The sequence below is a fragment of the Capronia epimyces genome (assembly GCF_000585565.1).
Source record: "Capronia epimyces CBS 606.96 chromosome Unknown aczIQ-supercont1.3, whole genome shotgun sequence".
In the NCBI taxonomy this organism is placed as follows: Eukaryota; Fungi; Ascomycota; class Eurotiomycetes; order Chaetothyriales; family Herpotrichiellaceae; genus Capronia; species Capronia epimyces.
Window position 1 is genome coordinate 531,784 of NW_006912906.1, and position 13,750 is coordinate 545,533.

The window sequence follows — 13,750 nt, forward strand, 5'->3', positions numbered from 1 at the left end:
AGTCGGAGCGCTCTTCTTGTTTCAATATTACGTCCCCATTATGCTGTAGTCTGCCGTCTTCAGATCATGTTGCTCTGTCACACACCTTAGCTTCTTAATCCAACGCCGCAAATAAACTGAGATAGATGCCCCAGAATAGACCGACGACGCTGGCGACGATGACTCGCTGATTGACTGGGACGAAGGTGAAATTGATCAAGGCCACCAAGGGCCACAGTTTCCAGCTGTTGATCATGAGCGGCACCAGGTCCTAGAAGGACACACCCCCCTCGTAGTCAGCACCGGTCTCGAGACTTGGACTTGTAGATGCAATGGGACGGACCATCTTCCAGTGGGCCTGGAGGGAAATGGGCCATAGCCAGCCTCAAAGGAAGATGGCCTCGAAAGAGGGCGGACGGAGTGACGGGACGTATTACGTGTAGACTACAAAGGTGTCGGAACGGATTGAACGTCAAGGTAATGTGACATACTCTTTCAACCTCCCTCTGCACGCCTCTCCAGCCCTTGCCCTTGAACGCAGCCATTGCAGCAACAAAGGCCAGGGTATTCACAAACGCCCCGAGCGTCTGGTCAAAGAGGAACTTGCGCGCCGTATTGGGCTTGTGCAGCATCCTCTCCCCACCCACAGATGTATATCCCGGGAACTTGTCCTCGAGGAAGTCCTGCCAGAGGATGTTCGGTGGACATGACAGGAACGTGAAGAGGACGAATTGCAGGAGGGGGCGGACGTGGATGGCGAATGGTTTCTGAAGACATGGCGTGTCAGTGAGATACAACAGCTCAGGCAAGCAGGTTTGCGTCTGCTTGAGACCACGCCTGCAAGGAGGTCTGCAGATGCCAGATGGATCTCGGGGGTGGAAGTGGGCGAGCTTGACGCACATACCTTCTCTCGGTGGGCCGTGATGTACTGGGCGAGGACATTGGACGTGGCACTCAGGCCAGCGGCTTGCAATGTCGTGATGACGAGGTGTGTGGGCATGATGCCCATTGCCCAGTCCGACTATACGGAGTACAACAACTCAACTCGATTTAGGTGTGTAAGATGTGTTTGGGGTCGGCAGAGGTCGAAGGGAGGTCTGTGATCAAGGCACGACTGCGGCTGCGGCTGCGTCTGCGTTGCTCGTGGATTGGGACTCGAATGGCCAGGGGGGCTTAGGGGCTTAGGGGCCACGGTGCCACCTAAGGGGCAGGGGGGGAGGGCGAAGTAGTTGAGCAGGACGCAGGTGAGGTAGTGAGAACGAGTCTTATTAGTCCTTTGACCCCCTAATCACTGCCACCGGCGCCTCTGACGAGGTCCGGCACGGTGCAATCAATCGACAATTCCTAAATTAATACCCCAGATTCTTATTATTAGCATCTGGATGGAATCTTTGCGGGGTTCCTCCCTCGCCAGTTCCATCTTCACCACGTCCATTGCCCGCAGCATTTTGATGGCTGCTGACCTTGACCACCGTTGTATAGTACGTTATGTTCCTATACATTTGAAGAGCATGTAACCATGGTTTTGTACCTAAGGCCATAGCGGGCGAGATAAACATGTGCGAACCAGCGAACGTTGTTTATTGCTGGCCTGCTTATACAGTACATCCCATGCCAAACCCGTGGGCCGCCGTGACCGAGTCGCAGTCGGATCCTTGACCCTTGAATCGTACGTTGAAATGAGCTCGCCTTGCCTCGCAACACTCCCCTTGCCAGTAGAATGTCTCAGCCGGTTTCCATGTCGTCAAGTGCCATCAACCAACGCCGTAACCAATTCGTGACCCTGAACCACCCAATATTGCTTGTCCTCTCATTTCTACATGCCTTCGTTGGCGTTAGTCCTTCAATCCACTGGCCCTTGGCTTCGCCACATCAGCTTCTTCGTCGTCGAATGTGATGATTTTCCGGCTCAGAAGCAGACGAAGTTCGGGCGTCACGACTTGTTCTGCTCTCTTCTCGACTTCTTTTGCCTTCCCCTTTTGCGCCTGTTGGGCGGGTGCTTGACGAGGCCGGGCCGGGAGACCTTGTCGAAGGGTCGACGACGAGCCCGCTGCCGTTGACGATGGGTTGCCAGTGCCGGTAGCTATGGCGGATGTTGAAGAGTCTTGATTCTTGCCATCGGCGTCGTCAGCCGGCCTTCGCTGCCTCAATTCCCCTCCACTCGGTTCCGGAAAGGTGTTCTTCCGGTCCACTGCCTCGATGGTCTTCTCAAACCGTCGGAACAGCCCTTCCGCCCGGAATAGGATCTCCTGTAATTCAATAGTACCAGATAGCTCGTTGATGTATTTCAGAATCTCATCAAAGTGGCGGAGGTGGTCCATAATAACGTCGCGGTGTTTCTCGAGAATTGCAACTGCAATGAAGAGGTGAAACTGGGAACTGTAATAGTCGGTCCACAAAGATTCCCATAGCCTTAGAGTGTCACTCCATTCAAATTCGCGCTTGTACCATACCAACAGCATCCGGAAGAAGAAGAAAAAGTTGGTTGAGTCGGCGGCCTGGAGATGAACGTAGAGCTTCGGGTCAAGGATCTGCACCAGCTGATCGAGGGTGCTGAGTTGGGCTCGCATGCCCACTTGTGAGCGCACAAAGTTCCGAGACATACGCCGCATAAAGGCTACGAAGGCCCAAAATGCGACCGCGTCGTCCTGGAACACGGCGTAGAGAGGAGAAAGAAGGTCGGACATGCCTTGTACGTAGCCCAAATTCTGAGGATGAGGGTTGCGGGTTTGGTAGTGAGGCGCAGAGGAGGTAGTGGGAGAAGGGGGGGTGTCGTATTCCAGGTATGTCAGGAGCATGTCTTTCAATTGCTCCAAGTGTACATTAGTACCAGGACCATCAGGGCTGTAGAATGGTGAGCTTGGATCCGGGTGAGGGATGTCTTCGCCTGCGAACAAGGGAATGTGTCGATCTGTTCGATGGACATCTTTTTCTACATGTCGGATTGCCAGGTCAGCGGGGGTTGTGAGATTGAGAACAGGTTTGGGGGACTGTGATAGAAACTCACCAATACGACTCTTCTGTTCCTTCCACCATTCCTCCTGTTCAGGAGTGGCCGCTCCCTCAATCATCCTGTCCCACCAGGCCCCTTTCAGTTGGACGTATTCGTCTCTCTTGCTGTTCATGTAGGCGTGTCTTTCTTCCTCCGTGCTGTCCCAGCCATAGACCTCCAACAAAAATGGCCAGGCTTCCTTTCGCACCCCATCTTCGGGATCGAGGCCGCCATGGAATATTCGCTCCTTGACCTCATCCACAGTCACCTGCAGTCTACCCTTGGAGTCGAAGAACGACTCCCACTCTTCCAGGTTGACCGGTCTTCTCTTGCTGTCCGCCAGAGTCATCTTCCCAGCCTCCATGTCGAGGATTTCGAAGTCTCCCACACTGGTTTCCTCCGAGTCTAAGGCGTCCCTTGCCGTCCAGATTCTCTGCCTCTTCTCTCGCTCACTTTGCTCTGCGATAGTCATGGCCCACCTCGCCAGGTATAACTTGGCACTGTCGAATTCATCTTGGAGGGTTTGAATTTCAGGGTTTTGGATGAGGCGACGCACTTGAGGAGGGATGTTCTTGTTGTTAGCAAGATCTTCCGCAGTCCGCCGTGTAAAGGTGGTGACTTTAGATAACTGCTCCAATATCTTCCATCTTGTCTCCTTGAGCGCTTTGGTGAGCGGATCCATGCCTGGCCCAGGCGGATTTTTCTGATTAGGTTTCTTCATGTCGGGATTGACGGTTTGGTGTTTGCCTTCCAGTGATTTTCGACCCTGACCAAAACCAAGCCGGTCCTCCTCGGACGGGTCTATTAGATAGATGGATGGCTCAGCAGTGCTCCGTTCCACCATTACATATCTCTTGAGCCAGCGTATAACCTCGTCCCCACCCCAGAATAACTCTCCACTCTCGCCAAAAGGGTCGAAAGACTCCCGGGCCCTTTTCTTCTTTTGTAGAATGGTGCTTTCACACTCAGAATCGTGGAAGAATAGAGCGGGGAGGCTCGATCCTGCACGGGTATTGACGACTATACTACCATACCACCAGCCTAGACTTGGAGGACGAACGTGAATGGAGTAGATGCTGGACAGGGGGAGCGAGAAGGAATATGGGCCGACCGGGGATTCCTCAAAGGATGTCGCAACCGGGGGCGGAGGGACTAGGTAGGTCTGTTTGGGAGGTGATTCGCCGTCCTTCAAGTCCACCTTGACATAGGCGCTGAGCTCGTCCTGGGCCAGAGAGGCCTCTGGAACCCAGGCAAGAAGGTATGAAGCAGCATTTGTTCTCTTTCCGGACGAGTCTGAGGAATTGGGTCGATCATCGGGGGACAGCGGCGCGGGTTTCTGTTGGACGAGAGCGATGAAGCCGGGGATGTTGTCTTTGGCGGACGGCGTGGGGTGTACATAGACCTTGCTCTTGGAATAAAGCAGCTTGACACCTCTTGTGGTAGAAGTGTGTGTGATGGTATTATATCCCCCTTCTTCGTCATCGGAGAGGTCGTAGAAGGACGCTGACGGGGATGGAGGGTCTGGTTTGGACGAAGCCTGCTGGGACGTCATTGTGTTTTTGCCTGGAGGAGTCGACCAAACGAGCTCAGCATGATCGGTAGACTAGAGGCCCAGACCAGGAGGGTCAACGCAATATAGATTGTGAGTGGTGAGGTGGCGAGTGTCACGCAGGAATTCCTGATGCCTGGTGGTCGGGATGCTGGAGGGGGACGGACGTGGTGGTCGGGTCGCAGATGACAGGTGACGTAGGCTTAGGCTTAGGAGGCCGCTCCGCACCTGAAGCTCAGTCTCTTGAACGAGGGGCAATGCAACCGCCATCATCGCTGCTGTCGCCGTAGCCTCGTTGCTACGACACAATTACTACTTCTTGCTTGACAAGGTGATGGCCAAATGCTACCCTTGAGAGAGACAGGCCAATGCTATTAACCAACTTTTCGCTACAGTTAAAAACCCCCATTCAAAGCAGTGTACTTTTGCCCTCCCCCCAACACCATGCTATCCATTTTGTGTTCCATCCCAGACATACCGCTGTATCAGAACTCCTTTTGGAGAGTCCACGAACTAAAGTCTAACTGCGCCGCCAGGGCGCCGCCCTTTCGAATGCCGCCAATTTCCTCCCGAGCTGGCGTCCTTCTGCCTCCGGCCGCACCTGGTGCTGAACCGGCGCTCGAGGCTGGGGCAAGACCTGCAGCCTGCTTCTCACCGGATTTGTTGATCATTCGTTCCTTCAATCTCTTGATATGTTGAAGTCTTGCTCGCCACGTACTTGGGAACTCCGTATCGCTATCTTTGGTATTCCACGTCTGACAAAACAGATTGGCATTCAATGCCAGAACTCGAACGAACGAACCCAGCTGAGCGGCTGAAATGAGCTTAGGTTCCGCAGCCGGGGATATGTTGGGGATACCGTCTCGTGTCACTACCTGAACCAAATAGAATCCGGGCAAGATGTCAGGATCTGGGTTTGCCCGCGCATGGCAGGCAGGCGTAATCACAATGTTGACATAATTCAACTGAGATTTGAAATTATCGAATTTCCATGCCAAACCTGATCGGTTGAAGACGATGTTGACATGGCAGTTGCCAACATGCGCCTTCTTCATTATGCAGTGAGGATCGTCCTCAAGATCGGTCGGCATCATCGTCGGGACGAGATAGACAATCTCGTTAACTCGGTCTCGCCACGCTATTGTTTGATCGCCATCTCGGTGGTACTCTAACCCTTGGGGATTGAAGTGTACGGGTGGTTTCAACGATACAACATAACCGAGGGCTTCGAGAAGACGCTCGAAGTCGCGAGACCCTGTGACATTTGCAAGGTATTCAGACTCGGCGAATTGCCCCTCGCCAATGTAAAGCACACCGATCTTGTGGCTAGACACGGTCGGAATGCGATCAATGCTCTCCAGAGCGCGTGTGACAGAGTCCTCCTTGGGCAAAAGTAACGGTTGGTCAGCCACACTCGTCGCGGCGGCGCTGGCCACCATTTGGAGAAGGATATGCGATGGCAGCACTTCAATCGTGGCCACTCCTTGATGACGGATCTCCGTGTGATATGGTGCAAGATGAGTAGGTACAGGCCCTGTCGTCTGTTCGTACCTGGCATAAGTCGTGCCTGAAGCCTGGCGCTTGATGATCTGAGTCTTGCCCGTACGGCCGGCGGTCTGGGCTGTGATGACACTGAGGCCTACAATCCATGAAGCTGATGTCACTGGACCGTCTTCAGGCTCTGCAAAGTTGGGATCTAGAGATGTTTCCCCCAGGTCAGAAAACGCCGACCTTTGCATCATGTCAATCAACACTTCACTTTGCTCATCGATCGTTTCTTCTCCTCGTGCATTTTTCCAAACCAGCCTCGGGACAATCCAATTGACATATTTTGCTCGAATATCGAGGCGAAGCGAAAGAAACCAGAAGATCATGTTGTGATAGGCCAAACTAGCAGAATATTGGGGCAGTCCAATGTCCGTCAGCATGGATGCTCGATATGGTGGGCGTCGGAAGTTCATCCCACTATGGCGCGAGGGCAGGTGGATTCTCCCAGGAGGCGAGGTCAGAGAGGCGTGTTGCTGCTCCCTTGTCTTCTCAAGGAATTGTATGCACATCCCGAATATCATCTGAATCTCGTCTGGGTTGAGGTTTGAATGCATCTGCGGCAAAAGCGAAACTTGAGTCAAAAACTCCAAGATGTGGGCGGTGAGGTGAGCTTGGGTCATATTCTTTGACATCTTGTCGATGATGGTGGGGTATAATGTCGCTACCGATGCTGGTATCTCCAGACTGCAGATGGACAGCGCCTGGATACAAGGACGAGATGTCCCTTCCCAAGCTCCGCCGAGTCCAGATAGGAATGTCCTAACAAGATCATCTCCAAAGCCCTTCTGAACCGCCTCTGATTTCATGGTGGCATAGGGGATCAAAGCAATCAGGAAGTTGAATAAGCATATGGCGACATCGGAACGCTTCAGTCCAGTCTGGGGAGGCGCCTCTCGGAATGCGTTATTGACGACCTGATCACAAAGAACCTGGCGCAGCTTGACAACAGCTTCCATGGAGTTGAGGAATAGAGCGATATTGTTGACTTGTGCAGCTGCGTGCACTACGGTATAGCTGTAGGTCTCCCAGTCGGCGTCAGTTTGGAAGCATCTTATAATGCTCATGAGCCAGGTGTCCATGTCAAGCTCAGCCTGTATGTCCGGATTGGTAGACATGTCGACATTGAGGATGGTGGAAGCACGCCCAGCCAAGGGGAATGTCACATCTTCGGTATCTGGGTACATCCACAGCGGTTCGCCGACGTCGGATTTTGTTGATAGACTGGTGCTACTTGCCGAGTGCCGCTGTGAAGAAGGCAGTTCGTGATTGAAGATCTCGACTGATTCGCGCGTGCGTAGAAGTGCACTTGCAATATGACGGCTTTCACTGGTTTTTGCAATGTAAATGAAGCCAGCATCATCTGCTCGGATGCGAAATAGAAGCTGTTTCGATACCAGCCTTGCTGGGCGGTATTTGCAGCGGGAACTTGCGATATCAAGTAATACCTGGATCGACCGGACGGCTGGTCTTACATTGGTATGAATGCTGTAGCTGAAAATAGTTACCAGGACTTTGGTGGCTGATATGGCGAGCTCGTCGTTGAAAGGGCCTCCAGCTGAACCTGAGAAAACCAGAGTGTTGAGTCGTTCGATCATGCGCGCTGTCAGTTCGTCCTGTTTGACTGCCTCGCCACGGTTGGAGACCAGTGATTCCATGAACGTGAGTAGCGCTCCGAGCACCTGTGCATCTTGCTCAACGTCAGTCTGATCTAAGAGCCTCTCGAGTACCCACACGTAGGTATCGCTGCGTTGATCATTTGCCGAGCCATCTTCAGCTTGGTTGCCCATTTGAACGAGGAATCCGATAGCTTGGATGCGACATGTCGCCGGTAAGGATTGCTTTTGCACAATCCGCTCGTAGATCAGATCAGAATACTTTTTTCTGACACCAGGCTCACCAAGTAGCAGATACTTGTCGTTCGCATAGTCCAATGTTAGCGACAATTGAGATGGCTCTGCATACTGAGGGAAATCCAGAAAAAACTCATGGACAACATTACGACTGAAAACAGGAAGCTGCTCCCACTCAAGACACAGATCTTGACCCAGCGTGGTAACCATGGAATCTCTTTCCCGGAAACGCTTTCCATAGTGTCGATTGAACTCCTCATCCTGACTCGAGGTCGGTGACAGAGTGGTCCTTGTAGTGGTTGTTCCAGGATGACTTGGAGGAGTCATTGCTAGGCAAAGCCGGATAATGTTGATGATAAGACTAAAATCCAGGGTAGAAATCTCGGACCTTCCTTGCTCACTAGCAAGAACAGCGTGCAGAAGGCCGAGTATGTCGTGGCAGAGTCGAAATACCCCATTTTTGGCGGCCGATTGAAGCTGTTCGAGGCAGACTTCCGACTCCAGGACGAAGCCATCATTGACGCGTCGCTCGTCCACGAGAGCTCTCAAAAGGACGGTGGCGCCTCTGGCATGCGACATACTCTTGGCCCCGTTCTCAAGAGTAGGTGTCTGTAGGAAAGAATAGAGAGTCTCCATGACTTCTTGATGGAGGTATCCGGCAGCAAGAAATTTTGCACAATCCAATAGATGGTCTGGCAGCGGTGACAGGTTTGCCGCAGATGCGCATAGAACCACCAGTGTCTCATCAAGGCCATCCCTAGGATACTCGAAGTGTAGAAGAACAGCGTAGAGAATGTTGATACCAGCATTGATATCTTCCTCCCGGCTAGCGTTCAAACAAACAGTCGTTGCACAATTCACTGTTTGGGACAGTTCGAGAGGGGCGAAGCCGACATGTCCCAACTCGATGTAGTCGCAAACATATCGGAGTAGCCAGAGCAAATTCTTTTGGTCCTTGACAGGACCTGACCGTGAGTTCTTGTGCTCCTTTCTTGCCCGGTCCGCTTTCTTCGCCCAGACTGGGACCCATTGGATCAGTAGTGAAAGCAAGGAGACAGTGCCCGGATGGCCTTGATCGTCTTTATGAATATCAAGAAATCTGAGCGAAACATCCGTGCCAGATCGGAAGTTGCCAAACCCGAGAAGCCAAGAACGTGCCTCGTCCGGCGTGTCAGTGAGCAAACGTCCCTCTTGTAGGATTTCTCTCAGATCCAGGGGTGCCTCATCACGGGGCAACTTCTCAGTGTTTCGATCCACTGGAGTAGAACTGTCTAGACTGCGAGAACTCTGACCCAACCCGGGCATGTGCCAGAGTGACAGCCTCCGGCCATCTCTGTCAGTATTGGCGTTGGACGACCTTTGTTGAGACGGTTCATTTCCAGTCGACATACGACAGGTGTTCGCTTCTGGACAACTCACAGTCAGCATATGGAACATGGCGCAAGATCCATCGAAGAGATTAGAGATTGGGCTGGTCCCAGAAGGGGGAAAAATCACCCAAGCGAGGGGTAGCAGAACACCAAGAAGCAGCAACAGTATTATAAATGTCTAGTCTGGAAGAACTGAGGGTTCAAAACAGACAGCATTCGAAGACGCGGAAAGGGCCGAATAAAATTGTGCACTCGTATAACAGTCCATCGTGAATACGTATCAGGTGCAGGTCACAGCGGACAGGAAGTGGAGCCTTACCTAGGCAGAGGTCGCTGGAGGAATCGTAATAGGACCAGATATGAGAGGCGCTTTACATCGGATAAATGAATTGAAAATTTTCAGGTTGGTAGATATCAGGCTACACCAGGCGCTGGATGCGAGGTCTAGGTTTCAGGCGGCAGTACAGCGCGAGTTGGAGAGTGGAATTCGAATCTCAGAGGCTCCCCTTTGATAACGCTAACAATTCCATCCGAGTCTCGAGATCAGAGGAAGACCAAACAGGCGGACTTTGACGGTGAATCCAGAGGGGCCGGGAAGTAGCGCATTCGATGAAGAAAAAGCATGAGACTGAGTGGAGGGATGTTATCAGCAACGATGGAGAGTTGAGATGGCCAGATCCGCAGGGAAAACCAGTGGTGAACCAAACTGCGCTGCGCTGCGCATGAGGCCAAGTCGAGCACCTCGCCACTGAGGCACTGCATCAGCCACAGTGCGGATAAGGATAAGGAATGCAACTGCAGGTGCAGACTTTGCACTGCATGACTTCATGCTGCCACCGTCCCCGCCGCGTTTAGCCGTGCTGCTTAGTCACAATGCACGTGATGTCCCTTCTGCCTTCGGTGTCCAAGCAGTCCACAGTACGTAGTAGTGGCAGAAGTTACAGAACAGCAGGGAGCCGGCATGCGTAGTCCCGGTAGGCGGTCAGAGAGACAATTCTGCCGCTTCCACCAAACAAGTTACGGCCACTAATTGTAACTGCTTAGTACAAAGAAGTTCAGGTAAACAATCCCTCAGACATTTCTACCCGGCGTCTTCTCCTCTCACTTTCCTCTTGCTCCATCTTCTCGCTTCTCACGTCTTTAACGATCTGGTCTGCGTGTGCTACGGATAGCTCTGCAGACGTCTCCTCTCTCTTCTCGCCCCTCTCAGCGACAGCAACCACCCATTGCGCATCTGTTGTCAGTTCGATCGCCGGCCATTATGCAGTGATATCCCATAAGCTGTCCAGTATCCAGTGACCCTGTCGTCCACATTTCTCGACCGCCGTCACCATGGCCGCTTTGCAGCCTCTGGCCCAGCTGCTTGATGCCAGTCTCGACCCCCGTCAGAACAAGGAAGGTAGGCGGAGTACCCTGATCTTCCTCCGTTGATGCACTTCTGACTTTTTTCTCAGCCGAACTCAAGATCCGCGCCGAAGAAAAGAAGCCGGGGTTTGCGCTGTCTCTACTTCAAATCACGGCCTCCGACGAGTTCAAGTACAATACACGGCTTGCCAGTGCCCTCGCCTTCAAGAACTTCATTAAACGCAACTGGACCGATGTGGAGGGGAACTACCGTCTCCCCCAGCAAGATGTCAGTGCAATCAAAACCGAAATCGTGGGGCTCATGATATCTGTGCCGCGGGGCATTCAAACACAGCTGGGTGAAGCGATCAGCGTAATCGCAGACAGTGACTTCTGGGAACGATGGGACACGTTGGTCGATGATCTGGTATCCCGGTTGAAACCAGGTGACCCGATAGTCAATGCGGGGGTTCTCCAGGTCGCCCATTCCATCTTTGCACGGTGGCGCCCATTGTTTCGATCTGATGAACTGTTCACCGAGATCAACCATGTCCTTACAAAGTTTGCTCAACCTTTCCTCTCGTTGTGGCAGAGTCTTGATGTCTACATCGAGAGCCATAGCAATGATAAGGGAGCCATTCAGAACGCTTTTGCAGAACTCGACCTGATTCTTCTGCTCTTCTATGACCTGTCCTGTCAGGATCTGTCACCTGTTTTTGAAGACAACCTGGCGGGAATATCAAACTTGCTATTGAAATATCTCTTGTACCAGAACCCTCTCCTGCAGACCGACGATGAATCCGAGGCTGGTCCGTTGGAGAACACGAAAGCAAACATTTTCGAGGCACTGTCCCTCTACATCGCCAAATATTACGATGATTTCTCCAAACATGTCCCAAGTTTCGTGGAGAGCTCCTGGAATCTTTTGACGACGACTGGACCGGAACCCAAAAATGACATTCTCGTCAGCAAGGCTCTTCACTTTCTGACGCAGGTGGGAGGGATTAATGAACAGGCGCAAACTTTCAACAATCCCAACATTCAGACCCAGATTATTGAGAAGGTCATCCTTCCAAATGTGGCGCTGCGAGATTTGGATGTCGAAATGTTTGAAGACGAACCCATCGAATTTATCCGTCGAGATCTCGAAGGATCCGATAGCGAAACTCGTCGAAGGGCAGCGGGAGATTTCTTACGCCAGCTGAGTGACCAATTCGAGCAATCCGTGACTGCAATTGCCATCACTTATGTTCAGAAATGCGTTCAAGACTTCACGAGCAATCCTCAGGACAACTGGAGAGCCAAAGATACCGCGGTGAGCTTGTTCCACGCGATTGCCGCCAAAGGAAGCACAACATCCACGCATGGAGTGACCAAGACGAATCCTCTTGTTGATATCGGCGACTTCTTTTCAAAAAATCTTGCCAGTGACCTGCAGGATCAGCATACCCAGCCTCTGATCAAGGTGGATGCCATCAAATATCTTTACGTGTTTCGAAGTATCATCACCAAAGATCAGTGGCAACAAGTCATGCCGCTACTGGTCAATCTGCTAGGAGATTCAAACTTCTGCGTCTATACCTATGCAGCTGTTGCCGTGGAAAGAGTATTGGCTATGACCGATGAGACTGGAAAACCCGTTATCGACCCAGCCGACATTAGGCCTCTCGCAAGCAGTCTCCTTGAACATCTGTTCAGTCTGGTGGAGAAGGACGAAGCAGCCGAGAAGGTCCAGGAGAACGAATTCATCATGCGTTGCATCATGAGAGTCTTGATAGTTCTCAAAGACGGCATATCTGCCATAGCCGAGAGCGTTCTACAACATCTGACCACCATAACAACCATCATCTCTACCAACCCGAGCAATCCGAAATTCTATTACTATCATTTCGAAAGTCTAGGAGCTTTGATCAGATTTACTCCATCGGCACAATCAGAAGCATTGGGCGCTCACCTCTTCAACCCGTTTGCAGCAATTCTTGCGAATAATGTGGAGGAATTTGTCCCTTATGTTTTCCAATTGATGGCAGCTCTCCTAGAGGCTGAGCCTAGCAAACCATTGCCGGTACAATACAGACCGCTCATTGCGCCTATCCTTGGGCCTACGTTGTGGGAGCAGCGTGGTAATATTCCAGCCTTGGTTCGACTGCTGTCTGCCATCATTCCCCGAGCTGCTGATGAACTGATCTCCGCCAATCAAGTCGAAGGCGTTCTCGGGATCTTCCAAAAGTTGGTGTCAACCAAAGTATTCGAAGGCTACGGGTTTGATCTGTTGGAGACGGTCATCTCGACCTTGCCAGCTTCTGCCCTAGAGCAGTACTGGGTTCATCTGTTGAATATCATGCTTACCCGCCTGCAGGGCAAGCAGTCGCAAGCGTTTCAGATCCGATTCGTCAGGTTTTACCACTTCATCTCGTCGCGCAGCGACAAGGGTCTTGGGGCTGATTTCTTCGTTGCCGCTACGGATCGCGTTCAGCATGATGTTTTCCGACAGCTCTACTTGGGTATCATCCTTCCAAAGACACAAGAGCTGGCTCGTCCTCTTGATCGGAAGATTGCCGCCATTTCATTAGCCAAGACGCTCGCTGAATCCCAGGCCTTCGTGGACCGATATCCCAAAGGCTGGCCCTTGACGTGTAACGCATTGCTCAAGCTGCTAGAAGATCCTCCGTTGCCGCCAAAAGCAGAAGATACCATTGCTGAGCTTGATGTCGAAGACAGTAGTTTCGGTGTTGGTTTCACCCAGTTGAACACCGTCCGACGCCCAATCAGCGACCCATTCGCGGACATTACGGACTTGAGAAAGTGGGTGGGCCACTATCTCAAGGCTGCTGATCAGAGGCACGGAGGGAGGATAGGGCGGGTGGTCAATGATAATCTAAGCCCAGATGCAAAGAAAGTCTTGAGCGCCTACATGGCTCTGTGACGGCCGGGGGTGGGAGAATCAGACGGGGATTGATACAGGATGAAGCTGAGACCAGTCAGGGGGTGAATTAGGAGGTGACGGTGGTGAGATGTTGAAATCAAAAGTCATGTACCATCTTCCCATAGACCGAAGAGGGTTCCTGGATCACAAATACAGGAATGCTCGATAGAATAGCCCGATTGTGTCATTCTG

The 13,750-nt window shown here is 52.1% G+C and overlaps 4 protein-coding genes across 4 annotated transcripts; 1 reads left to right on the forward strand and 3 right to left on the reverse strand.

The window, feature by feature from the left end:
* Positions 1-94: 94 nt before the first annotated feature.
* Positions 95-979, reverse strand: A1O3_03452 (uncharacterized protein; the record flags this gene model as incomplete). The annotated part of the gene is made up of 3 exons (XM_007733590.1): positions 95-250; positions 471-746; positions 884-979. 3 exons carry the CDS (start codon positions 977-979, stop codon positions 95-97), a joined length of 528 nt encoding a protein of 175 aa, XP_007731780.1.
* Positions 980-1,814: 835 nt separating this feature from the next.
* A1O3_03453 (uncharacterized protein) lies at positions 1,815-4,523 on the reverse strand (the record flags this gene model as incomplete). Its single annotated transcript, XM_007733591.1, has 2 exons — positions 1,815-2,911; positions 2,987-4,523. 2 exons carry the CDS (start codon positions 4,521-4,523, stop codon positions 1,815-1,817), a joined length of 2,634 nt encoding a protein of 877 aa, XP_007731781.1.
* A 482-nt stretch (positions 4,524-5,005) lies between these two features.
* A1O3_03454 (uncharacterized protein) lies at positions 5,006-9,223 on the reverse strand (the record flags this gene model as incomplete). The annotated part of the gene is made up of 1 exon (XM_007733592.1): positions 5,006-9,223. The coding sequence occupies one exon, from the start codon at positions 9,221-9,223 to the stop codon at positions 5,006-5,008; it is 4,218 nt and encodes a 1,405-aa protein (XP_007731782.1).
* Positions 9,224-10,620: 1,397 nt separating this feature from the next.
* A1O3_03455 (uncharacterized protein) lies at positions 10,621-13,558 on the forward strand (the record flags this gene model as incomplete). The annotated part of the gene is made up of 2 exons (XM_007733593.1): positions 10,621-10,687; positions 10,743-13,558. The coding sequence occupies 2 exons, from the start codon at positions 10,621-10,623 to the stop codon at positions 13,556-13,558; spliced, it is 2,883 nt and encodes a 960-aa protein (XP_007731783.1).
* Positions 13,559-13,750: the final 192 nt, after the last annotated feature.